The 25,227-nt window shown below is 34.2% G+C and overlaps 1 protein-coding gene across 2 annotated transcripts; it reads left to right on the top strand.

The window, feature by feature from the left end:
* Positions 1–11,592: 11,592 nt before the first annotated feature.
* LOC107636057 (UDP-glucose 4-epimerase GEPI42) lies at positions 11,593–24,960 on the top strand. Of its 2 annotated transcripts, XM_088501890.1 has the most exons (6): positions 11,605–12,181; positions 12,249–12,666; positions 12,743–12,825; positions 12,905–12,996; positions 13,081–13,126; positions 24,844–24,960. In XM_088501890.1, the coding sequence occupies exons 1-6, from the start codon at positions 11,789–11,791 to the stop codon at positions 24,943–24,945; spliced, it is 1,134 nt and encodes a 377-aa protein (XP_088358016.1). In that variant the 5' UTR covers positions 11,605–11,788; the 3' UTR covers positions 24,946–24,960. The 2 variants fall into 2 exon arrangements, with proteins under 2 accessions (XP_016195082.1, XP_088358016.1); XM_016339596.3 differs by lacking the exon at positions 24,844–24,960 and having other exon boundaries at positions 11,593–12,181; positions 13,081–13,326.
* Positions 24,961–25,227: the final 267 nt, after the last annotated feature.

Below are 25,227 nucleotides of genomic sequence, written 5' to 3'. Positions count from 1 at the left end.
GCGCCGTCTCCTTTCTCCTCCCTCTCTTCTCTTCCCGCACTCTCCTTTGTCTCCCTCTGTGTTCAGTGTGCGTGTGTATTGGGTGGAAGGGTTAGGGTTTCTGGGATTTGGGAATTAGAATTTCTGATTCAATTTGGAAATTAGGGTTAGAAATTAGGGATTTTATAAAAGAATATGGATAGATATGAATAGATATTTTGGTAAAATTGGAGAGTAGGATAATTTTAAAATCAAATATACTCTCTTAAAAATATTTAGGAACATTATTTATCAACATATTGCTATGTTCAATCAATTATTTCTAATTTACATTATAAAATGAACAAGTTAATTATATTTTGTAAAGTACAATTTAAATTCAAATATCAATTTTCTAGATTAAATCATACAAATCTCTATTATTTTTCTATCTCTGAAACTTTAATTTCAATTTATAAAATAATTAATTATAATAAAAATTATACATAAATATTAATTGACTTAAACTTAAAGTATTTATAAATATCAATCTAATCATTTCTAATAAAATAATTTCTAGGAGTTCAAATTAATAACATAATTCATTCAAAATAGAATTTATTTAAATTAAATTATACAATTCTTCTATTTTTTTCAATTATCAAAATTATAATTTCAATTATACCTAATATCTAATAAAGATTATATAAAAATTCTAATTCATTTAAACTTCAATTATCATGAAACTCCATTTAATTACCTTTAGTAAAATAATTTTTCTTAAAATAAAATTATCAACAAATAAGATAAATCACAAATAACTAATTATTTGATTTTCAAAAACTAGGGTTGTTATATTCTACCCACCTTAGAAAAATTTTCGCCCTCGAAAATTGCTAGAGTAAAATAAATTTGAACTTAAATCAAAGAAAACAGAATATATGAATAGAAACATAGGCATTGTCAAGGATGAATATTCAAAGAGTCAGATTCATAGGCAAACAAAGGTATACAAGAATGACAAGGTATGGTTGGGAAACAATCAAATCACATTCTAAGGAGAAATTCAAACCAGAGAATTCCAATGAAAGCAACTAAGAAAAAAATGGCACGAGTTTGCGTGGCACGAATAAAGATTACACGTCAAAACGAAGCTAACTTTATAACTTCTAACGCTCCCAAACCCCGTGAATCGCATTACCTTAGCCTAATTTTTGTGTTTTAGTCTCTCACTTTTGATTAGACTCACTAAGAGAATAGGATGCAAATAGCTGATTAGGTTAGTTTTGGAACCCAGCTTAGAGACTTCCTATATGGACCAGAGCTCGGAGTGTCAATTATGTATATAGTAACAAGATGTGAAAGGTTATACACTAACTTATGATATATATGACAATAACAGTACCTTTATATGTATATATGATCTATGATATATGTTATGTTTATATATAATGTTAGCCTTATGTATGTTTTACTTAATTTCTTTATATGGTTTGTATATGTTTAATTAGTTGTTCTCGCAAATTTTTTTTTCAAAAATTTGATAATGCGTTAATACGATTATAAGCTTAATAATAAATAGTTAAAGTTTTAAGTAAGTAAGTTGGTAACACTCAATTTTTAGTATGAGCATGAGTACTGAAAATTGGGTGTTACATCCACCACCGCTTCATAGAATCTGGTCCTCTACTTTTGATTTGCAAGAGCTTTATCCAGCCTTTTGAACACTCTATCATAGCCTTCCCATTTAATTTGGACATCGCCAAGTATATCTCGGCCATATGGATCCAAGGTCAATAAGCCCATAGCTATTATTCCAGTTTGTAAAGCGTTGCAAGCCCTTATATCAATATCAGCTCCTCCTTTCTTTTTCGATGAATCTTTAATTTTGTTGAAGTCTCCCGCTATGAGCCATTCTCCATCCATAGAATTTGCAATGTTCAACAACTTTGGCCAGATGGTTCTTCTTCTCTGATAGTGAGGGTTGGCATAAATAGCTGTTAAATTCTCTCGTGCCATTTTCTTTGAACTTGACATGAATGTATTGGTTGTGAGATTCTACCAAACTGACGTCCATATTATTTCTATTCCAACAAATCCATATACCCCCAACAAAGCCTTGAGCCACTTCTACTAAAGAGTACTCGAAACCAAGTTGTTGTATAGTTCTTTTTGCTTTATCTCTGCTGCATTTTGTTTTTAGAAGAATCGCTCTGTCTGGCTTGTATTGCCTCATCATCTCACTAAAGTTCTTCTAAAAGCATTGGTAGCTGCCCTCCTGACATTCCAAACAAAACTTATCATTTTAAAATATATAGAAAAAGAGAAAAAAAACATATAGAACGAAAATACATTAGTTGTTAATTCATGTGCATTTCAGTTTCCTCAAGGGCACTGGTCTTTGGAGTGGTGAAATCCACTCCCTCTATAAGGTTCTTGACCAAGTCTTTGTTTGCCTCCTCTATCTCCATAGGCATAACTTGTTAAAAATAAACTTGATGGTTAGAATTCAAGAATGAATAGAAACCACAGTTTGAATAAATTGTCTATATTTAGTTTTAATTTAAACCATTTATTTATTAGGATGTATTAAATTTAGATGTCAAAGAAAGGTATAAATACATATGTAATAATCATTTCAATATAACAACACACAAATACATTCAATACATTCCTCTTTATTTTATATTCTTTGTGAGTGTGTGTGCCCTGTTCTTTTATTTTTCAACAAAGTGGTATCAGAGCCACTTATAAAATGTCTTTGTCAAAAGGAACTACTTTATCTTTTCAATACCCACAATTATCTAAGCTCAACTATGACAATTGGACAGCCTAAATGAAAGTAATTCTCGGTGCTCAAGGAGTGTGGCAGATGGTTGAGAAAGGGTATGTAGAACCAGAGAATGTGGACAAGCTAACAGAAGCTCAGAAGGAAGAATTAGAAAATAAAAGAAAGAAAGATCAATGTGCACTTACTATCATTCATCAAGGCTTGGATGATGATATGTTTGAAAAGATTGCTGATATAACCAATGCAAAGAATGCTTGGGCTACTCTTCAAAATTCCATCATAGGAGTTGAAAAGATGAAGAAGGTTCGTCTTTAAACTCTAAAGGCTGAGTTTGAGTCTCTAATGATGAAGGAGACTGAATCCATTTCGGATTATTTCACCAAAATTTTGACGGTAGTGCACTAAATGAAAAGGCTTGGAGAAAAATTAGAAGATGCTCGTGTTGTTGAGAAAATCCTTCGTTCTCTCAACTCAAAATTTTACCATGTGGTGGTAGCCATTGAGGAGTCCAAAGATTTGGATACGATGTCCATTGATCAGTTGAATGGTTCCTTACGGGCCCATGAAGAAAGAATGGATAAAGGCAAGCAAGAACGTGTGGAGTATGTCTTGCAGGCAAAACTTTCGTGGAATGGTAGAGGAGAAACCAACGAAAGTGGAAGACAAGGACGAGGTCGAGGCCGTGGACGAGGACAAGGACGTGGTTACGGAAGAGGAAGAGATGAGAAAAATTATTCTCAAGAGAAAAGAAATCAAAATTTTGTTCGAGGTCGTGGAAGAGGAAGAACAGTTGACAAAAGACACATTGAATGCTATTCATGTAGAAAAAATGGACATTATTCTTGGAAGTGTCAGACATCCAAAAAAGAAGAAAATAAACTTGTTGTGCACATTGAAGATATTGAAGAACCAACATTATTCCTTACGCTCAAGGAAGATCAAAATTCTGAAGATAGTACATGGTATCTTGACAATGGAGCTAGCAACCATATGACAGGTGATAGGAGTAAATTTGTAGCACTCGACACCAACATAAAAGGACACGTGCGTTTTGGTGATGAATCAAAAGTAGAGATCAATGGCAAAGGGACGATTCTATTCGAGCTGAAGAATGGAAGTCATAAGGTTCTTTCCAATGTTTATTACATTCCAAAAATGAAGAATAATATCTTGAGTATTGGACAACTTATGGAGAATGGTTGCAAGATAGTCATGGAAGATCGCTATCTTTGGCTTAGAGATAAAAATGAAAATCTTATTGCTAAGGTTTTTATGACAAGAAATCGTATGTTCTTGTTAAACATGAGAAGCGGTGGAGCTATATGTTTGAAGTCATGTATTGAAGATCCACCATGGATTTGGCATATGAGATATGGACATTTAAATTTTGGTGGACTCAAAGAATTAGTAATAAAGAAGATGGTAAAAGGAATTCCAACAATTGATCATCCTCATCAGTTATGTGAAGCTTGCTTACTTGGAAAACATTCAAGAAAGAGTTTTCCAAAGCAGTCCAAATCAAGAGCTACCAAGCCACTTCAGTTTATCCACGCAGATGTTTGTGGACCTATCAAGCCTTTGTCACCTGGTAAGAGCACTTATTTTTTGCTTTTTATTGATGATTGTTCAAGAAAAACATGGGTTTATTTCTTGAAGCAAAAGAGCGAAGCATTTGAACCATTCAAGAAGTTTAAAGCCCTCGTTGAAAAAGAAGGTGGCTATGAGATAAAAGTTCTCAGAACTGACAGAGGTGGAGAATTCACTTCAAATGAATTCAAGATGTTTTGTGAAAATCATGGTATTCGACGTCCCCTAACTGTTCCTAGATCGCCTCAACAAAATGGAGTTGCTGAAAGAAAGAATAGGACAATTCTAAATATGGCAAGAACGATGTTAAAAAGTAAGTCATTACCAAAAGAGTTATAGGGAGAAGTAGTTGTATGTGCGGTTTATCTCTCAAACCACTCACCTACCAAGAGTTTGAGAGATATAACACCTCAAGAAGCATGGAGTGGTTTGAAGCCTAATGTATCACATTTAAAGGTATTTGGATCTATTGCATATGTCCAAATTCCTGAGCAAGAAAGATCGAAGCTTGATGATAGGAGCCAAAAGCTTGTATTTATTGGTTATGAGGAGAATACTAAAGGCTACAAATTCTTCAATCTCATCAATAATAAAGTAATAATAAGTAGAGATGTTGAGTTTGAAGAAAATGCAAAGTGGGACTGGAGTACACAAAATGAAGTCACTTATGATTTTCTGCCTTACTTTGAGGAAAAAGAAGCCCCGATGCAAGAAGTGCAAGGCGAAATCGATCCTTCAATACCAGCATTAACCCCACTAGCATTATCATCATCATCTCCATCCTCTAGTTCAAGCGAAGGCCCTCACAGATATCAAAGTCTCTCTGATCTCTATAAGCAAACAGAAATACTAGAGGATGAAAATTTATTGTGTTTACTCTCCAATGATGAGCCTTTAAGTTTTAAAGAAGTTGTCAAAGATGAGAAATGGATACAAGCTATGGAAGAAGAAATCCAAGCAATTGAGAAGAATAACACTTGGAAACTTGCATCACTTCCAAGTGGTCATCAGGCTATTGGAGGCAAATGGGTTTATAGAGTTAAGAAAACTCTAAAGGTGATGTAGAAAGGTATAAGGCAAGACTTGTTGCAAAAGGGTATAAACAAAAGCAAGGAATAGATTATGATGAAGTGTTTGCTCCAGTTGCTCGCTTGGAAATGATAAGACTATTGTTGTCACTTGCAGCACAGAACAACTGGAAAATCCACTAAATGGATGTGAAGTCTGCTTTTCTGAACGGTAATCTTCTATAAGAAGTTTATATTGAACAACCTTTGGATTTTGTTGTTAAGGGTTGTGAAGATAGGGTGTTAAGGCTTAAAAAGGCCTTATATGGACTGAAGCAAGCTCCAAGAGTTTGAAATGATCGTCTTGATACGTATTTTCAAGATAATGGTTTCACTAGGTGCATTCATGAATATGCACTCTATGTGAAAGAGGAAAAAGAAAATTTGTTATTTGTTTGTGTCTATGTGGATGATCTTATATTCACAGAAAACAATCAAATAATGTTTGAAGAATTTAAGAAAGTAATGGCTCAAGAATTTGAGATGAGTGATATGGGACTAATGTCTTATTATCTGGGAATTGAAGTGAAACAAATGGAGGATGAAATTTTCATCTCACAAGAGGCTTATGCAAGAGAGCTATTGAAGAAACTCAACATGCTAGATTGCAATCCTACTAATACACCTATGGAGTGTGGAGTCAAACTTTTCAAAGAGGAAGAAGGAGTAAGAAAAGTTGATCAAACATTATTCAGAAGTCTCGTTGGGAGTTTAAGGTATTTGACCTGTACTAGACATGACATTTTATTTTCAGTTGGGTTAGTTAGTCGTTACATGGAAAATCCAATAGAAACCCATATGAAGGTAGCCAAGAGAATTCTTCGCTATCTTAGAGGCACTCTTGAGTATGGCATGTTTTATTCAGCTTCAAATGAATTCAAATTAATGGACTATTGTGATAGTGATTATGCTGGGGATATTGACGATAGGAAGAGTACTACTGGCTTTGTTTTCTTTTTAGGAAATAATGCAATTTCTTGGTGTTCAAAGAAACAACCTATAGTCACTCTTTCAACTTGTGAAGCTGAATATGTTGCTGCCACTGCATGTGCATGTCATGCAATTTAGCTGAAGATACTACCGAGGGAACTTCATTTTGAGAAAGTTGAATCCACCAAGATCATGATGGACAATAAGTTAGCGATTTCCCTAGCAAAGAATCCAGTGTTTCACGACAGAAGCAAGCACATAGAAACAAAGTATCATTTCATTCGATAATGTATTGAGAACATGCATGTGGAGGTTGAGTATGTGAAATTACTTGATCAAGTTGCTAACATTTTCACAAAACCTCTGAAATATGATGCTTTTCAAAAGTTAAGGATTATGATTAGAGTCAGAAAATTATCAAGTTTAAGGGAGGATGTTAAAAGTAAACTTGATGGTTAGAATTCAAGAATGAATAGAATCCACAGTTTGAATAAATTGTCTATATTTAGTTTTAATTTAAATCATTTGTTTATTAGAATGTATTAAATTTAGATGTCAAAAAAAGGTATAAATACATATGTAATAATCATTTCAATATAACAACACACAAATACATTCAATACATTCCTTTTTATTTTATATTCTTGGTGAGTGTGTGGCCCTTGTTCTTTTATTTTCCAACATAACTTGCATACCTGAGGTTCCTTCATTGTGTTTGACTGTTTGGGGTCTGGTGATCTTCCCGATGTTGGGGTTCTTGAGAGCAACTCCAATGCTAAAAAATAGAGTTTCTCTTCTGACATATGGGGACTCAATTACTATTGGAGTGAAAAGGGAAGGAGGACTCTTCACGTGAATCAAGGTTGAAAATCTCTCATCATGTCATGTGGTAAGTTAATAAAATAAAAATAAAAATATATTAAATATATATTAAATAATTAAATTATAATTAATTTATTAATAATTATAATAATTTATTATATTAAATACTTATATATCTATTTAATTAATTATTTATATTAATTATTTAATAATTAGTTATATTAAATTATAATTAATATAAATAATTATGTTAAATTAATATCAAATATTATTTATATTGTTATATTAAATCATAATTAATTAAATTTATTTTACATAAAAAATAAATTTAATTTTTACATATTATAAAATAATTTTTAGTTGGATTATATATTTTTATTTATAAAATTTAAAATACTAATCAAATTTAAGTTATTTATTTTAATATTTTATAATATTGAATTATTTTGAATTTATAAATTTAAATAATATTATTATTAAAAAATTATAACTATATTAATTTTAATTACTTTAATTAATTAATTAAGTGGGATCACAATAGGAATTAAAGTTAGTTCCTTCTAATGGAGAAGAGAGAGATCCTTTGAGTTCCTATTTATTGTTTATGATACAAAAACTGATATGGAGTTGCTTTTTATGACAGGTGGGCCATAAATAGAGATTGGAATGAGTTCTCTAATGAAGATGGTCTGATATAGGCTTAACACATTCGTCCATTAGTGTGGGTGTTGCTTCAACTCCCTCCGTCCAGTTCTCTTCATGATGGGTCTTATAAGCTTCTCTATTATTTACTCTAACTTCCTCCTCTCTTCCCTCTATCCTTTGGATTTCTGCCCTGCTGCTGTACGAATTTGTTGCTCCACTTTTTAGCTGGTCTTGATTTTTTTTAATTATGATTTCTTTCATTTTTGTGCCATTGGGATTTTCCTTGTTGACTGTTGCTCTTGGTTGCTTGTGTGTCACTCTTTTGTTGTTCTTGTGTCGTTGTTCTAGTTCTTGTTCCCTCCCGTTGTTGTCTATTGCTTCCATTTCGTCGCTGTTAGTATTTTGTTGTGGTTCCTCTATTGTGAGCGCTCCATATCTGGAGTTTGTTACAATATGGTCTTTCTTCTCTCTGGCTTTACACGTCTCTGGTATATTTTTTGAGTTATCCTCCTTTGGCCATCTTTTACCCCTTTTTGATCTTTGTACCATCATCCATTCCCCATATTTCTTCTACCCTTGAGCTTCCACTTTTTTTTTCCTTATCTGTTCCATCCCTGTGTCCCTTCACATTATTTTGAAGTTGCATATTTACACCTTCACCTTCCCTATTTGGATTTTCTTATCCTCCATAAATTTGCTGATTTTGTGTCTCTCCTTCATTGGCTTGGTCTCTCTTATAAGGGCAGTTTTTCTTATCATGGACAATTTTTCCACAATGAAAACAGATTTGGTGAATTCCTTCATATTCCACGTTGTACTCCCTTCCATTACACGCAGAGTCTTGCAAACTTGCCCCTACAAAGCCCAGTTGTGTTGTGGTCTACCTTCACCGTTCTTCCAATTAAACTTCCAATATTCCCAAGAATTGTTCTGTTGTAGAGTTCAATTGGCAGTCCTGGTAGTCTAACCCATGCAATGACCTTGTCTATATATAGTTGCCATTAACGGGTTGAAGTTCAGTTCCCAGACCTCATAGTGAGATAATGATCATAAAGTTTCCAGGGACCATCTAATAAAGCACAGTCAAAATCCTCGCTGGAGTAGAATTTCACTAAGTAGAAGTCTTGTCCCAAATGTATGACATCAACAGTTCCTTTTCTTCCCCACATAGCCTACTCTTCTTCCGAACAGCTTTACTATCATAGAGTTCCACCATGGTTTCCATACTCTCCTTTCTGTTGCATCATTGATGATGATATTAAGACTTTGCCCAATTTCAACACTTATTACCTTACTTTTTTGTCATAATAAAAGAATGGATTGGGCCGTTACAATATTGATTCCGGTTCTTTTTTAACAAACGGAGTATAAAGTTGATAGAGCCCAGCATTCTTAAAGTAAGTGGGCTTCTACCATGTTACATTCTTAATTTCTTATTGTCAAATGTTAACCAATCAAGCACGTCATTACCAAAAGAAAAAATCAAGCACGTCACAGTTCACATACTCAGATTCATTTGCAATAGGAAATATGAAATTAAAGCATTTGTTATAAATAAAATTAACAATCCCACTGTGTATCTGATCTAACAACCACAAAAATTCAAGGTTCATAATTTAAAGGTCATGAAAATGCATCAAGCAAGTTAACAGCCAACAGTTTCTTACAAGAAAAAGCAACATCATTTAATTTATTCAACTAAAAAGATGCATCATCAGTTTAAACTGCTCAATCTTTCTTTGTTGATAGCCAAGTGAGTAAAGTTATGGGTGTTAAGTCAGCTCTACCTATCACAGTATCACTCCTCCAAAACCTTAGTTAGAGAACCTCAAAATAAATAAATTAATAAACAAATAATGAAAGAAAGTGGATACAATATACATATTATTTGGATGATGTAAATGATGACTAAGTAATAGGAATATAATATGTAAGATGGTTTTATTATTATCAAATTTATTTTTTTATTGAATAAAAAAATTGTTGAATACAAAATAATTAAATCAACAAATTTTTAAAAATAAGATAATTGATAATAAAAATACTTTTAATTAATATGAATTATTTTATTTTATTTATTTAAAAATAAACCGACAAAAATGGTACTATATATACAGCGTTTTTTATTTTTGATATGGAAGAGAGGGTGGGGTGATGCAACATTATGGAGAAGAGGGATGTTTTTCCTGAATGTGGTGTCAGAGAGTATTTTCGTCATCTTAGAGTTAAGGGACAGAATGGTAATCTCGTCACATTTAAAGATCTGAATACTAGAAGAATTATACTATACCGGTCTTGGACATCTAGAAGATTAAGAGTTCGTCTCAAAAACAGTGATGCTGAAAGGACGACAACTCATACGGCCCAATAGACTAAATTAGGACAGCGAGAAGCCCAATAATAATTTTTAAATTCAGTGAGAGGCATAATTTATTATTTATTTCGAATTTATTAGGCAGTAGTATTCTAATAGAATTCAGAGAGTGCGTTTTGAGTTTAGAAAAAAATAAAAAATTAATCAGAGGGTCCGTTTTGATTTAAAAAAAAAGAAAGAAAACAAAACTAATTGGACGGTCCGATTTATGTTTTCGAAAATAAAAAAAATTTTAATGTTAGAAATCGGACCGTCCGATTTTTATTTTAAAAAAAAAAATACAAATCAAATCCTCTAATTTGTACTTTATTTTTTTTTCAAACAAATCGGACCATTCGATTTGAATAATACAAAAAAAAACACCATATAAAAAAAATACCTAATCTTTCGATAACAATGTATTACACATATATTTAATCAATATAAAAAAAATTACCCACATATACATGTGTACATGACACATGTATGTGATATTCGGAATACATATTCTGAATATTTCCTCTTAGTACCCCGTCCGAAAATTAAACGTACTTCATCAAAGTATTCACCTAACTAACTTATCTATGAATCTACTGAGCAATCAAGTACAAAGCTGACATTGTTTTGAGGTTACACCACGATGTTCGCAACTCCAAGACCCCACGGAAAGATGGTGCGTTCATGTACAAAGTACAAACGCAGTAATATTTATTTATTAAAATGCATAAAGAAACTGAGTTTTTTATAGTAAATTTTAATTATTTCTTTATTCACCTTTTTCATTTATTAAGATTTTATATTTTTTTAGTATGTAATTTTTATTTACTGCAATAATAATGTAGAAATAATACTTAATTTGTATGTGCTTCTATTTAGTTCTCAAATTTTAAAAATGTGACTCATATTAGTCTTTAAGATAAATTTCAACACATAAACGTTAACAGAACACCCACATACACAGCCAGATGTCACATTAAATTAGATTCTGTAAAACTATATCGTTTTTGTTTTGACATTCAAATAGTCCAAAAACATTGTAAGTGATATTTATTAAAATTTTTTCTTCCAAAACAAATGATTTGTTGTATTTTTGGATTATTTAAGCGCCAAAATTAAAACGCATTGTTTTACAAATTTTAGTGCGTCATTTTGTTGTCCATGTTAGCGCTGCATTTTACAAAATTTAAAAACTAAAAAGAGACTTAAAATTTCAAAAACTAAAAGTTTAACAATCAAATTGAATATTAACTCAATAATCTACTAATAAATTACAAGGTAGCCAATAAAAAAATGTTACGATAAAAATTTATATACAAATATTTTTATATAAAATTAATAATTAAAATTATTAATTAATTTAATATATTTAACTAAATTATTATTTTAAAATTTTTAATCATCAACTTCACATACAAATAATTAAATAAAAATATTAAGAGAATTCATTTTGCCATCGAACATAACATGAAAAGTGCAGACAAGTGCATGTTAGCTAACCCGGGTGATACAGGGTTTGCTTTTGCTTTCCCTTGAATAATTGAAGTGAACTCACTAACCCTGCCTTCGCTTGATTGATTCATTATATTGATCTCTTGTTACAAGCAAAGGGGAGTCGAGGGGAGAAGAATAATAATAATGGTGTCAGGGAAAGGGAGAGGGGAGAGGATTCTGGTGACGGGAGGGGCAGGATTCATCGGATCCCACACGGTGGTAGAGCTTCTGAGGCAAGGCTACAAGGTGTGGGTCATGGACAATCTCCAAAACTCGTGCGTGGAAGCCCTCCATAGAGTTTGCCATTTGGTTGGTCCACGCCTCTCTCCCAACCTCCAATTCCACCACGGCGATCTCTGCAACCCCGCTGACTTGGACCGCCTCTTCAATGCCTCCTCCTCATTTGACGCCGTCATCCACTTTGCCGGTCTCAAAGGCGTTGGAGACAGTGTTCTCAATCCCCTCCACTACTACCACAACAACATTGTTGGCACCGTCAACCTCTTCCAAGCCATGGCTAAATTCAATTGTAAAAAGGTAGGTACATTTAATAAATCAGTTATTATATGTATTTGTGTATTAATAGACATAGTGGATCGGACAGATGGTATTTTCATCGTCGGCGACGGTGTACGGACAACCAGAGGAAGTGCCGTGTGCGGAGGAGTCGAAGCTGCATGCGATGAATCCTTACGGGAGAAGCAAGTTGTTTGCGGAGGAGATGGGGAGGGATATAGAGAAGGCAGGGGGAGAGGGAGAGTGGAGGATGATATTTCTGAGATACTTTAACCCAGTTGGGGCCCACGAGAGTGGCAAGTTAGGGGAGGATCCGAGGGGAATCCCTAACAACCTCATGCCTTACATCCAACAAGTTGCCGTTGGAAGGCTCCCTCACCTCAACGTGTACGGTCATGATTATCCCACCAACGATGGCACCGCGGTTCGGGACTATATCCATGTCATGGACTTGGCACATGGTCATGTTGCTGCCCTACGAAAGCTTTTTGCAAATGACACCATCGGTCCGCTCTCTCTCCAATTTAATTAGTTTTACATTATTTTTTAGATAACAAATTTGGAAATTAATTCACTGCTCAGGCTGTACTGCCTACAACTTGGGAACGGGTCGTGGGACATCTGTGCTTGAAATGGTTGCAGCGTTTGAAAAAGCTTCCGGCAAGGTCGTCATTATTTAAGTTTTCCATCTTCCTCACATGTATTTCATCATCATCATCTCTGAATTTTGGGAATGTTTTTCAGAAGATTCCAATTAAAATGTGTCCTAGGAGGCCAGGGGATGCTACCGCTGTTTATGCATCCACAGAGAAGGCTGAGAAAGAACTTGGTTGGAAGTAAGCAATTCTCATTCCTTCACTCGATCCTTCTTTAATTTGCATTGCGAGTACATGAATGAGTGTTGCTCTCTTTTGTGACAGGGCAAAATACGGTATAGAGGAGATGTGCAGGGATCAATGGAACTGGGTCAGTAACAATCCATGGGGTTACCAAGGCAACCATTAAGATTTTGTCTTTCACTTCTCACTTGATTGATTCATTCTTTTATTTATGCCATGCTAGCTGAAATCCTTGTTTAAGGATGTTGCTCTTTCAGTTATAGTTACATATGCTGTTTATGATTATGCAATTCAGCTTAATGAAAGACGTACCATTGAGCCTCTAAACCAGATAACTATTGATGCTCAGCGCTAGTGATATATATATATATATATATATATATATATATATATATATATATATATATATATACTCAAATAAAGATGATAAAAACATTTTTTTACAAAAATATTTTGTTTAAAAATGTAATTTATTTATTTAACTATATTTTAAATAAAAATAATATTTTTATAAATATCAAAATCTAATCATATAATTTATAATCCAAAAATAAAAAAATTATTTTTATATAAAGATAATTATAAAATTTTTATTATAATATTCACTTTTATATATATATATATATATATATATATATATATATATATATATATATATTTGTACTTTATACACAAATTTTGCGCCTAAACATTTTTTTGTGGTATAAAACTGAGTGAAATCTCAAGAATGGAGCTTTGCGTTTTACGAAGATATGGGCCGAATTTAAAATTAACAAAATGTCTTGGACAATTGTAATTTTTTAATTTTCGAAAAGATGATTTGCTCCGACGAAGTATTTTTTAAAGAAAAAATTTGCCGGGATGAATTGTGAAAATACGGAATATATTGTGAAAAAAAATTATTTTCGATAAATTGTTAGTACATCACAATTCAATGAATCACGAAATTGCACCATTTTTTCTCAATTCATCTATTGTACCACATATGCAAATTAATTAGCAAATTTTGGCTTCACATTTATTTAAGATAAAAGACATTTTTTTTTATTTAATATACAATCTGATTTCAAATGATGTATTATAACCCAATGGTGATGATGAAAGCCGAAAGGTAATTTAACGATTTTTTATTTCGTTTATTTGGTTTTTTACTGAACGAAGGCAATAATCCTTTTCAAATTCCAACAATATATAAGGTATATGGATCCAAGTGTGAAGGTTTGATTTTTACGATGAATTTAAAAGATAGAAAGATAAGAAGAGTAAAACAATATTAATGTTATATAAAAGATAAATTTAATTTTTCTCTTTTATATTTTTGAAAATAATTAATAATTTTTATATAATTAGTCATTTTCTTAATTAATTAATGATAATAATTCTTAATAAGTTAAATAAGACTTGAATAAGTTTTTATTTTTTTTTTATAAAATATGCGTGTTTTGTGTCAAAATAGAAAAGAACGAGTATTTTATAATAATTGAAATAATAAATTTATATGTTGTCAAAGTTATTAATATTAATTTATTATAAAAATGTATAATCAAAATTTAAAACTTAAAAGATTCTATAAAAATTTTTGTATTTAAATAATATATAAAAAATAAAAAAATAAATTTAAAAATTTTAAATTTACAAAATAAATAATATGATTGATTTAAGATAGGTGGCAACAGCATATCCATCTCGTCAAATAAAATAACTTGAAATTCCTAAAGCTCTTCTGCTTTTTGTATTGTCTGAGGGCAGTAGCGGATCCAGAAATTTTAGAGGAGGGGCCAAATTAAATATAACATAACAAAAAATTAACAAAATATAATTTATAGTATATAGGTCAAAATTAATATATAGAAATCAACATTTAATTATATACTTTAGGATTTTGGTATTTTTAAATTTGTTCTGCGATATTTCATATAACTAAAATATCAATTTATCATCTGAAATAAATTTTGAAGCATTCTATTTTTTAACATATACAATTATATAATCTGCTAAAAATTCGTCTTTCATCTTCTTTTAAAGTCTTATTTTAATAATTTTTATTATTTAAAAAGTCTATTCAGTTATTATTGTTGTCATAAAAAGAATCAAAACAAGAAATTTTTTTATAGTTATTATTTTTTTACATTAATCCAAACCTATTTTTTCAATAACTTTTCAATTATTTATATATTTATGCGCTTTCATTATTTTTTAAATCTATTTGTTAATTGCTACTAATATATTATAATACACATTATAATTTATACATATTAAGTTATTAACATATAAATTTTTTTAGTATATAATATACTAAATAATAATAATAATAATAATAATAATAATAATAATAATAATAAACTAATACTATTAATTAAAAAAAAAATTTGGGGACCATGGCCACCTTAGGCCCCCCTTGAATCCGCCTCTGTCTAACGGGATGGCGAACTAATCCGCCATAATTTAAAAAAAAAAAGATTAAAACTTAGGAAAGGGGCAAATGTATGAGAGCAGCACTATCTGATGCAGAAAAACAACGAAGAAGATGGAAGGTAAAAGTAGGTGAGGTGAGAGACAGAATCTGAGAGGTAAGAGAGCAGCTACATGCTTTCGAGATAGAATAGTAGCAACGCAGGTTGAGAGGCAAAGACAGGAGACAACTTCGAGAAAGGGTAGCAACAACATAGAGTGTAAAGTTGAGGCAAGGGGGCTGAGTGACATTGCTAGAAGACGAGAAAAAAAGAGCAACGACTGCAATGCGACTGCACAATGCAACAACTAATTTAGAGGGATGATTGGATCGGAGGGTGGAAAAGTATAGAGGAGGATCGAAGAGGAGAAGTGAGAGACTAAGATAAGAAAGTGTGGGTGGCTGGGTGTGTCACAACTCTTTGAAAAGAGAAGTGAGTGGGTTTTTTTTTTTATGGTTAAATCAGGTTAATTTTAGATCTGGATGATTTGAGCTTATAATAACAAAAGAAAAAGCGAGAATCCAATCCAAACAATGCCCACGAGCCAAGCGATGTGGGTTTTAAACTAGTCTTTTTGTGGTTCGAGGCTTGGTGTAAATGGCATCTTATATGCAACCCAAGTAACTACATCCGGGTTCAAATTCCACTTGTGGAAAAAAGAACCTATGTAGTATATTGTAGTGTAGTGTGTGTGAGTGTGTTGTGTTAAAAAAGAAAAAAAAACTAGTATTTTCTTTTTTAGTCTCAAATAGGATTTTTTATTTAAATAAATAAAATAAATATTTTAATTACTGAAATAAATAATTATGAAAATTATTACTGAAATCTGTTCTCCAGCCTTATCTCGTTTACAGTATAAACGAGATAAGGCTGGAAAACGTGACATGTGTGTGTAAACAAGATACATGCATGCTTATCTCGTTTACACTGTAAACGAGATACTTGTTAAATAAATGTGTTTACAGTGTGAACGAGATACAGTAAGACAAATTTTTAACTGCTATAAAAGGATGTGCAACCCTTGACATTCTCCACATACATTTATATCTTCTTCTCTCCCGTTTTTCTTACAAAAAGTAGGCAAAAATGTCTAGTAATAGTGGATATGCAGTTGTCTATGTGTACCCCAATTGTCCTATGAGAAACAGCGACAATGGGGTGATATTTGAGTGTGACAAACACCGAGTTGAAAAGTTTGATATTGAGCAGCCTTGGTGACGCAGAGAGAAGAGAGATCGGAAGGGTGGGGTATAGGTTGTTAGCACCGTTGGGTAATGAAGTTTTCCGGTTTTGGGGGAGTGCATACTTGTCTAGCACCCACCATGTTCCAAGACCATCGACAGTTGGATAGCAACCTCATCTGCAAGGTCATCCTGTCGTTGATACAGTCCAACCCATCCGTCAGCATCCCTGTCCTACAAGGTGTAGTCCGGCAGAGCTATCACTTCAAACCCTCCTACAGAAAAGTCTGGATGTCGAAGCAAAAGGCAATTGCGCAGATATATGGGGATTGGGAGGAGTCATACAAAAAGGTGCCAAAACTACTGCAGGCACTCCAGAGTTGTAGTCCCGGAACTATTTGTGAGCTCAGGGTCGTACCTTACTACGATGGGCACCTTTTGATCCGCAATTGTAGCATGTTCGACAAAGTGTATTGGGCTTTTCCATTTTGTGTTGAAACTTTCAAGCATTGCATGCCGTTTGATTCCGTCAATGGCGCACATTTATATGGTAGATATGGTGGGGTGTTGCTTATAGCAGTGGCACAAGACGGCAACAGCAATATCCTTCCTATTGCTTTTGCAATTATGGAGTCCAAGAGTACGGAGTCATGGTCGTTCTTCTTTACTAATATGAGACGACATGTGTAAAACTCGCGAAATTAGTAAATAATTAGCTAATAAAATAATTATTAATCAAAGAAATTAGAAAATAGAATTTTATAGTTTAATGAGGTAGGATTAATTAAAATATAAAATTTGACATTAATTTTAAAGAATTTGACTCAAAATTAGACCGAACGAACCGAAGTGGGTGAACCAGGTCTGAACCGGGCCCGATACCCAGTATATAAATAAGCAAACTCAGCCTCCATCCTTAATGAAATGCCATTCACACTGCAAGTGAGAGAGAGAGAGAGAGAGAGAGAGAGAGAGAGAGAGAGAGCAAGGGAATGGTGGTGGGAAGAGAAGTGAAAGTTACTATTTACTTTGATTTTCAACCCATAACGCGACGCGGGACTTTGTTTTGGTTTCACCCCGCATACGCGGACAGGGGGCCATGTACGCGGACCCCTGTTTTTCCAAACATGACTTTTTGTTTTCAAAGCATTCCTCCAACTTTCAAAACCCTTGTAACTCTTGTTTAAATCCTAATAATTGGTCTTTGGATAGTGGAGTGTAGTATAGTGATGGAAGGAAGTATCTTGTTGATGAAGAAAGAGGTAAAGCGAATGTTGATAATGGCAGAAGTGTTGTTTATGTAATGAGTCGGATGGCTATGTTGATCTATTTTTACTTTCTAAGACCCTGAAACTTAGTTCTGATTATAGGGAGAGGGGTAAGCTTAGAGAAGGAGTTAACTTAATAGAGAATAAAGGTTTGAAGTAACGAATGATGATTTGGGAAGTTTCGAAATGAGAGTTTGTAAATGAATGTGATATGTGACCCCCGGGTAGTAGGCAATGGCGTTGTCCACTTGCTTCAGGTATGAGATGAGGAAGGAGAATTATGAAAATTGAGTTTAATTATGAATAATTTTGAATGAATGCATGTTGGTGATACCTAGGTAGTAGCAAGGACTGTGGTTCGTCCCGTTTGCTCCAGGTCAATATTTGAGATACCTAGATAGTAGCAAGGATTGTGGTTCATCCCGCCTTCTCCAGGTCAATGATTGCGACGCCTGGGTACTAGCACCAGTGGTGGATTATTCTACTTGCTCCAGGTTGAGCTTTTAAACACCCACCTGGATAGTAGCAACAGTAGTGGTTATTCCACTTGCTCTGGGTTAAGCAGGTAGTAGCAAGGGGGTTGTAGCTCAAATCCACTTGCTCCGCAATGGGTGTTTTTGTCATTGATTAGCTACCAGGTGTCGGTAATGGTAAGAAAACCCTAACCCTTGTCAAATTACTGAATTTGTGAATCCTAAGGTAATTATAGTGTTATTGTATGAAAATTTAGATTGAATTATGTATTTGGAAATAATTTGGTGATATTGGAAGCAAATTGGCAAAGTTGGGAGCTTGAGCTTGAACTTTAGGACTGTGGATATTTGTTAATGGTGGATACTTGAGGCGTTCCGAACTTAGGGAGGAATCGGCCAAGATATGGTTTAGGTTTCTCGTAGCTAAAATATAATGTGTCGTGAAAACGTAGGTTAGTTGACCATAAGATAAGAATTGAATTATTGATGTGGATGATGATTGAGATTGGTTAATATGTATGTTGGTTAGTAACTTTGAGGTTGTGATTGATGCTATTATGAATGATGTGTTTTATCTTGTATATGAGGTTGGTATTTATGAGGCTTGGCGAATTAAGGTTGTTGTCGGTGAAATAATGTAAATTTTGTGGAGATTGATGATGTGTATATACATGTGGTTGATGATTTTGTATACTGTTGCTTGGATATGGATTATTGTGTTGAAATCTGTGAAGCACGGACACTTCGCTGAGTTGCCGTGTTCGCGTGTCGGACACATTTCGGACACGACACTCACCGACACTCGTCCGACACGCGTGTCTGTTGTGTCCAACCGTGTCTCAATAAAAAATAGAAAATTCTTCTCCGGACACATTTGGACATACCTAAATACCATTACGTGTCAATATGTTCAATCTTAATCTTAACATGTATTCTTAAAGTAAATTTAAAAATGGTATATATTATTATTTATTAAAAAAATAAATATTTTAAATACATTATATAATTAAAATAAGACATTAAAAAAAATTATGTTTTAATATTAAGAAAATATAAAAATATCACTATGATTTATCTAAAAAAATACTTTATATTTTATATGTATGCATGTCCCCGTGTCGTATAAGATTTTAAAATTTGCATGGCGGTGTATCTCGTGTCATGTCGTGTCCCGTGTCTATGTCAGTATCTATGCATCATAGGTTGAAATAGAATTATAATTGTAAATTGGTATGTATGGTGAGGATGAGGGGTGTTGATGAAGGATTGAACTTGGTTAGAGGCACATTTAGTAAGTCTTAAAAAGGGTTGGGAATTAAATGTTTTGAAAGCTAAGGTTTGGCATTTTATGAAAATCTGTGATTTTTACCAACTTTGGCGGAGCATAACTTGGCCTCTGGACCTTCGATTTTTATCAAACTTGTCTAAAATGAAAACGGTCCAAGAGGTTTACACCGTTCAAAGAATAGATGAAAAATATTTTAAAACGAAAAAGTTATGCGCATCGAAAGTTCGGGGTGCAAAACTGAAATTCTGCAGCACTTAAACATTTTTGCCTCTCCTGCAAAATTTGCGTATTCGACCCTCGCACGCGACGTGGCCATTCTCTTCAGGCTTGGTGTCTCGTGTACACGAGCAGGTGTACATGTATGCAAAAAGTGGATTTTCGAGGAATTACGTACGCAAAGGCTAACGCGCGATGCGGGCAGAGGGCCGCATACGTAGGCCCCTGTTTTTTTAAAACATGACTTTTTGTTCTTAAAGCATTCCTCCAGCTTTCAAAACCCTTGTAACACTTGTTTAAATCCTAATAATTGGTCTTTGGATAGTGGAGTGTAGTATAGTGATGGAAGGAAGTATCTTGTTGATGAAGAAAGAGGTGAAGCGAATGTTGATAATGGCATAAGTGTTGTTCATGTAATGAGCCGGATGGCTATGTTGATCTATTTTTACTTTCTAAGACCCTGAAATTTAGTTCTGATTATAGGGAGAGGGATAAGCTTAGAGAAGGAGTTAACTTAACAGAGAAGAAAGGTTTGAAGTAATGAATGATGATTTGGGAAGTTTGTAAATGAGAGTTTGTAAATGAATGTGATATGTGACCCCCGGGTAGTAGGCAGTGGCGTTGTCCACTCGCTTCGGGTATGAGATGAGGAAGAAAAATTATGAAAATTAAGTTTAATTATGAATAATTTTGAATGAATGCATGTTGGTGATACCTGGGCAGTAGCAAAGACTGTGGTTCATCCCGTTTGCTCCAGGTCTTTGAGATACCTGGGTAGTAGCAAGGATTGTGGTTCATCCCACTTGTTCCAGATCAGTGATTGTGATTCTTGGGTAGTAGCAGCAGTAATGGATTATTACAATTGCTCGAGGTTGAGCTTTTAAACACCCGCCTGGGTAGTAGCAGCAGTAGTGGTTATTCCACTTGCTCTGGGTTAAGCAGGTAGTAGCAAGGGGTTGTAGCTCAAACCCACCTGCTTCGCAATGGGTGTTTCCGTCCATGGTTAGCTACCAGGACATGTATAACCGATAGATGATATCATCAGCCATAGGATAGGCATGCATCATACGCACCTATGTGTTTGTTTGGTGTGCTTTGTTGAGAATGTCTAACTGATCATAAGAATTACTTGCTACTTGTTTATCTACTGTATATGATTTCTACTTGTGATTTCTTTGCATGTAATACTTGTGTTTGAAAATAAATGATTCCAGTGCCAGTTGGGAGGTCGGAGGATTTGGAAAGGAGAGTGTTAGACTACAAGGAAGATCCTTAGTTAGTTTTTATTTTTGGTTTAGTTATATTTTATAAGATTAAATCAGATGTCGGAAGTTCTAAGATCACCTCTGGCTTTCCCAAGACCTTATATGTTTGTTATGTGGGCATCGTTACCATGCTGAGAACCTCCAGTTCTCATTCCATACGTGTTGTTATTTTTCAGATGCAGGTTGGGAAGCACCACACTGTATATTCTGGAAAATCTGAGGAAGCGAAGAATTCTTGGGACTTAGGGTTGTATTTTAATTGTATTTATATATATGTATATAGATTCTCTACCTTGTATTTTATGTTTGTCCCTCTTAGAGGTTGACTCGGAGAAACAGGTTGTCAGCTTTCTGTTTGGGGTTACTTTGGGGTGTATATATATTTATATGTATACTCTGGTAGGTCTTTACTTCGCAGGCCGAGCCTAGTGCTTGTTAATTATATTTTTGTTACTCTGATGTTATACATATATTATCTTTTCCATTCAATCTTATCTACCTTTCTACTTTTATCCATCGTGAGTGTTACGTTGTTCTGCTTGTATTTCGTTCAATAACTTTTCTTCAAGACTCCTAGATAAACCTCCTTTTCAACTATATTATATATATGATTTTATTTTTAGAGGTCGTAATACCTTGCCACCTCTATTTTATGACTTAAGCATAAGACTCTATGTGGTAGGGTGTTACAACATGTCACCCCACAAGAAGGTATGTTGATTATCTCTGATAGATCACAGGAGATCAAGGCTGCACTCAGGGCCGATGATAGTGGTTGGCAACCTCCAAGGGCGTTCCATGCTTATTGTATTAGACACATGGCTACAAACTTCATATGTCATTTCAAGACAGCCGACGGCAAGCGGTACCTTGTAAACGCCGCTTACAGTCCAAGAAAGGCTGGGTACGAGTGGTACATGGATGCAAGGTTTGTCGCGAGAGAAGACAGACTAGGCTGCTCGTTTCAACAAAGAGATATGGCTGCAACACCGCGACAGCGGTCGGCAGTTTGGGCATATGACAACAAATCTGTCGGAGTGCATCAATGTAGTTCGCAAGGGTGCACGGTACGTGCCGATTTCTGCCATCGTGCGCATCACGTATGAGAGGTTGCAGAAGTTGTTCGTGATGAAGGGCAGGGAGACGCAATCACAGCTGGCGGCTGGAAACCACTTCTCCCAGAGGCTGTTGGCAGCCATTGAGAAGAACAAAGAAAGCATCCCGAAGATGTGTGTTACTCATTGTAATCGACGAGCTTACGTGTTTCTTGTGGAGGAGTTAGCCTCCGATCAGTAACAAGATGTAAGACCTCGCATACTGTCGGAGTGTGTCCGTGTCGTCGGTCGGTGGCATATGGCGGATACGGTCCCTCAGCCATACAAGCTTCAGCGAGAACGACTCCTTCCTCTAAGCCCCTGCTGTGGAACCACCGGAGGCCCGGCACCGAGCAGCCGCTCCACTAACTCCCACGTCTCGGTGTCGTACCACCTGAGAAAGTCATAGAAGCACCCCCAACTGGGCCTCTGTGTGCGCGTAGCCCAAGGTGGTACGCCACGTCCTGCAGGGTGATGGTGGGCTCACCCCACGACAGATAAAATGTGTGGGTCTTCGGATACCATCGCTCCACAAATGCCGTAATTAGGGAGTTGTCGAATATGAAATCCCTGAGAGGCACCGTGTCGCCAAATCCAGCCTCCCTCAGATATGGGACGATGGCGTCCGGTAGAAGAACCGTGTGTGACACGCGGGGCAAGAGTAGGCGAGGCCTCTGACAGAAAAAAATATTTCACAATTATTAAAAATTAAAAATTAAAAATATGTATACGTTGATGGACATAATAAACTGTATTAACTAATACACATTTTCTCATTGAGTTATGTAAAATTAAAATATTCAATAAAGTAATTAAGAATTTAACTATCGAACTTTGAGTTAACTTAATAATCTAATTATCATACTTGACTAGTTACTAACTAAATTAATAAAATAAGACATGTGTGACCAATAAACTAGACTCAACAATTGGAAAACATCAACTCTTGCATTTAATCTCTAAATTAGTAATTATATAGTTAACAACTTAATTACCAAAAAATGATAATCACAACCCTAGAATTATTATTTTCTATCGGTGACCTATTCCTAATGATACAAATTGTATTCTAGTTCTTGGCAAGTACCATAACCATGGCTATACATGTATGAGATTACATAAAATAATAATCACATTCCTAGAATTACTAATTTCTACCAGTTACCTATTCCTAATCATACAAATTGTATTCGAGTTCTTGACAAGTACCCTAACCATGGCTATACACATTGTTGTCAAACTTGCGAGTTAACTCGTAAACTCGTACGAGTTTATGAGTTTAGGTAGTGAAATCGAGTTAACTCGGATACAAACTCATTTCTGGGTAGACTCGGGCAGAATCGGTCAAACTCACGAATTTGAGGGCGAGTCAACGAGTTTGATTTCGGTGCCCATTTTCGCCAAAACGGCGTCGTTTTGGGCCAAAAAAAAAAATAGAGCAACTCATACTTAACTAACCACTAACCCTAAATCCAAACGGCGCTCACTCAGTCACTTTCTTCAGTCTTCTCCAAGCCCTCACTCTCTTCTCCAACGTTCGCCGCCATCTACCGTTGTCTGCACATCCACGTCGGAGGCCAGACAGATCCCTCGCCTCGCCTAACAGTTTTCCTCGTGGTATATCGCCACCACTATCCCATCACCCACCATCGTTCACATCCACTCCTCACTTTCGTGGTTAAGCTGAAGGCTGAAGGTTCCTCATGGTACATCGCCGCCACTAGCCCACCACCCACGCCAGAGAACTCGACGATTCACGGCACGCTATTCATCGCCCCTGTTCTGCATTCGTCGCCACTTTTCTACGTTTCTTTCTTCTGCACTACCAATCTACTTCTGCTTCACTTTGGCAAGGGGTTTCGATCGCCGTTCTGGTTGCCTGAGCTGCCTCTCTTCTCTTTCGATTCTGCATGAGCTTCCTTCTCCAAGATAATTTTTTTAAACAAATTTAAAATTTTAAATATCAATAATTTTTGTATGAATTTTGCCATTTTGGTTCTGAACTTCTGATATTAAATTTTTAAATTTTTTTTAGTTTAATTTTAGTGTGATGAATGATGAAATATGAATTAAAAAGTCATACACAGAATTAGTTAATGATATTTGATGAAAAAAAATTAAACTGATGTTTTAATAAGTTAGTAATGTATCAAAAAAATTAAAATGGGTAGTTTACTGGTTTAATTATTTTTTATAAACTACTGATATCAATAGACAATAGATTGATTAGTTCTGAACTTGTTAGTTGTTAGATGTTAGTGTTAGACTGTTAGTTACTTAGTTAGTTTTTTTTTTTTTTTGTTAATGAATATGAATATCTAAAATACTAAAACTCTAAAATGTTAGTGTTAGTTTAAGTTGTTCTTAATTGCTGCTTCTTATAATGTTAGTGTTAATTATGAATTTATCAACTTTGATGGTGGATCACTTGGCAATTGAAATCTGAAATATAAATTTGTTATTTATCAACTAAATCTGAATCTGAAATTCTGTATTTTAGTGGATAACTCTAAAAATATTTTTAGTTATTATTTAGATATGGATAAAGATAAGTGGATAACTTTGCTAAATTAATTTTTTATTGGTTTGTTGATTTGTTGATTTAGGGAGAAAAATACAAAATGTCTGAGAATGTTGGTTCAGGGATGTTTCTGATGAAGATGGTGAAGATGAAAATGTTGGAGGATTTCAGTTTTAGACTTTATTAGAACATTTAATTGTTGCTTTGTTATTTTCTTTTGTTTTTCGGTTATGTTATATGAAGTTTTGATTGTGTAATTGTGTATTTTATGTTGAACTAGATACATATTTGGGAAGGATTTGAATGTATGGTCTAGAATACTTATTGTAATTATAGTATTATTATGTTAATTTATTATATGTTTTAATGTTAAAATTGTTAAATTTGAATGCCTATTATATATACTAGCGGCTTACCAGGCACTATCGTGCCTGTTGAGCCGCTTTTCTATTGAGTTTAAGAAATTAAT

Source organism: Arachis ipaensis, chromosome B1, assembly GCF_059453495.1.
Source record: "Arachis ipaensis isolate K30076 ecotype BB chromosome B1, ASM5945349v1, whole genome shotgun sequence".
NCBI classification, from domain to species: Eukaryota; Viridiplantae; Streptophyta; class Magnoliopsida; order Fabales; family Fabaceae; genus Arachis; species Arachis ipaensis.
Note: the sequence above shows the minus strand (reverse complement) of the source record. Positions and strands in the feature narration are given on the sequence as shown.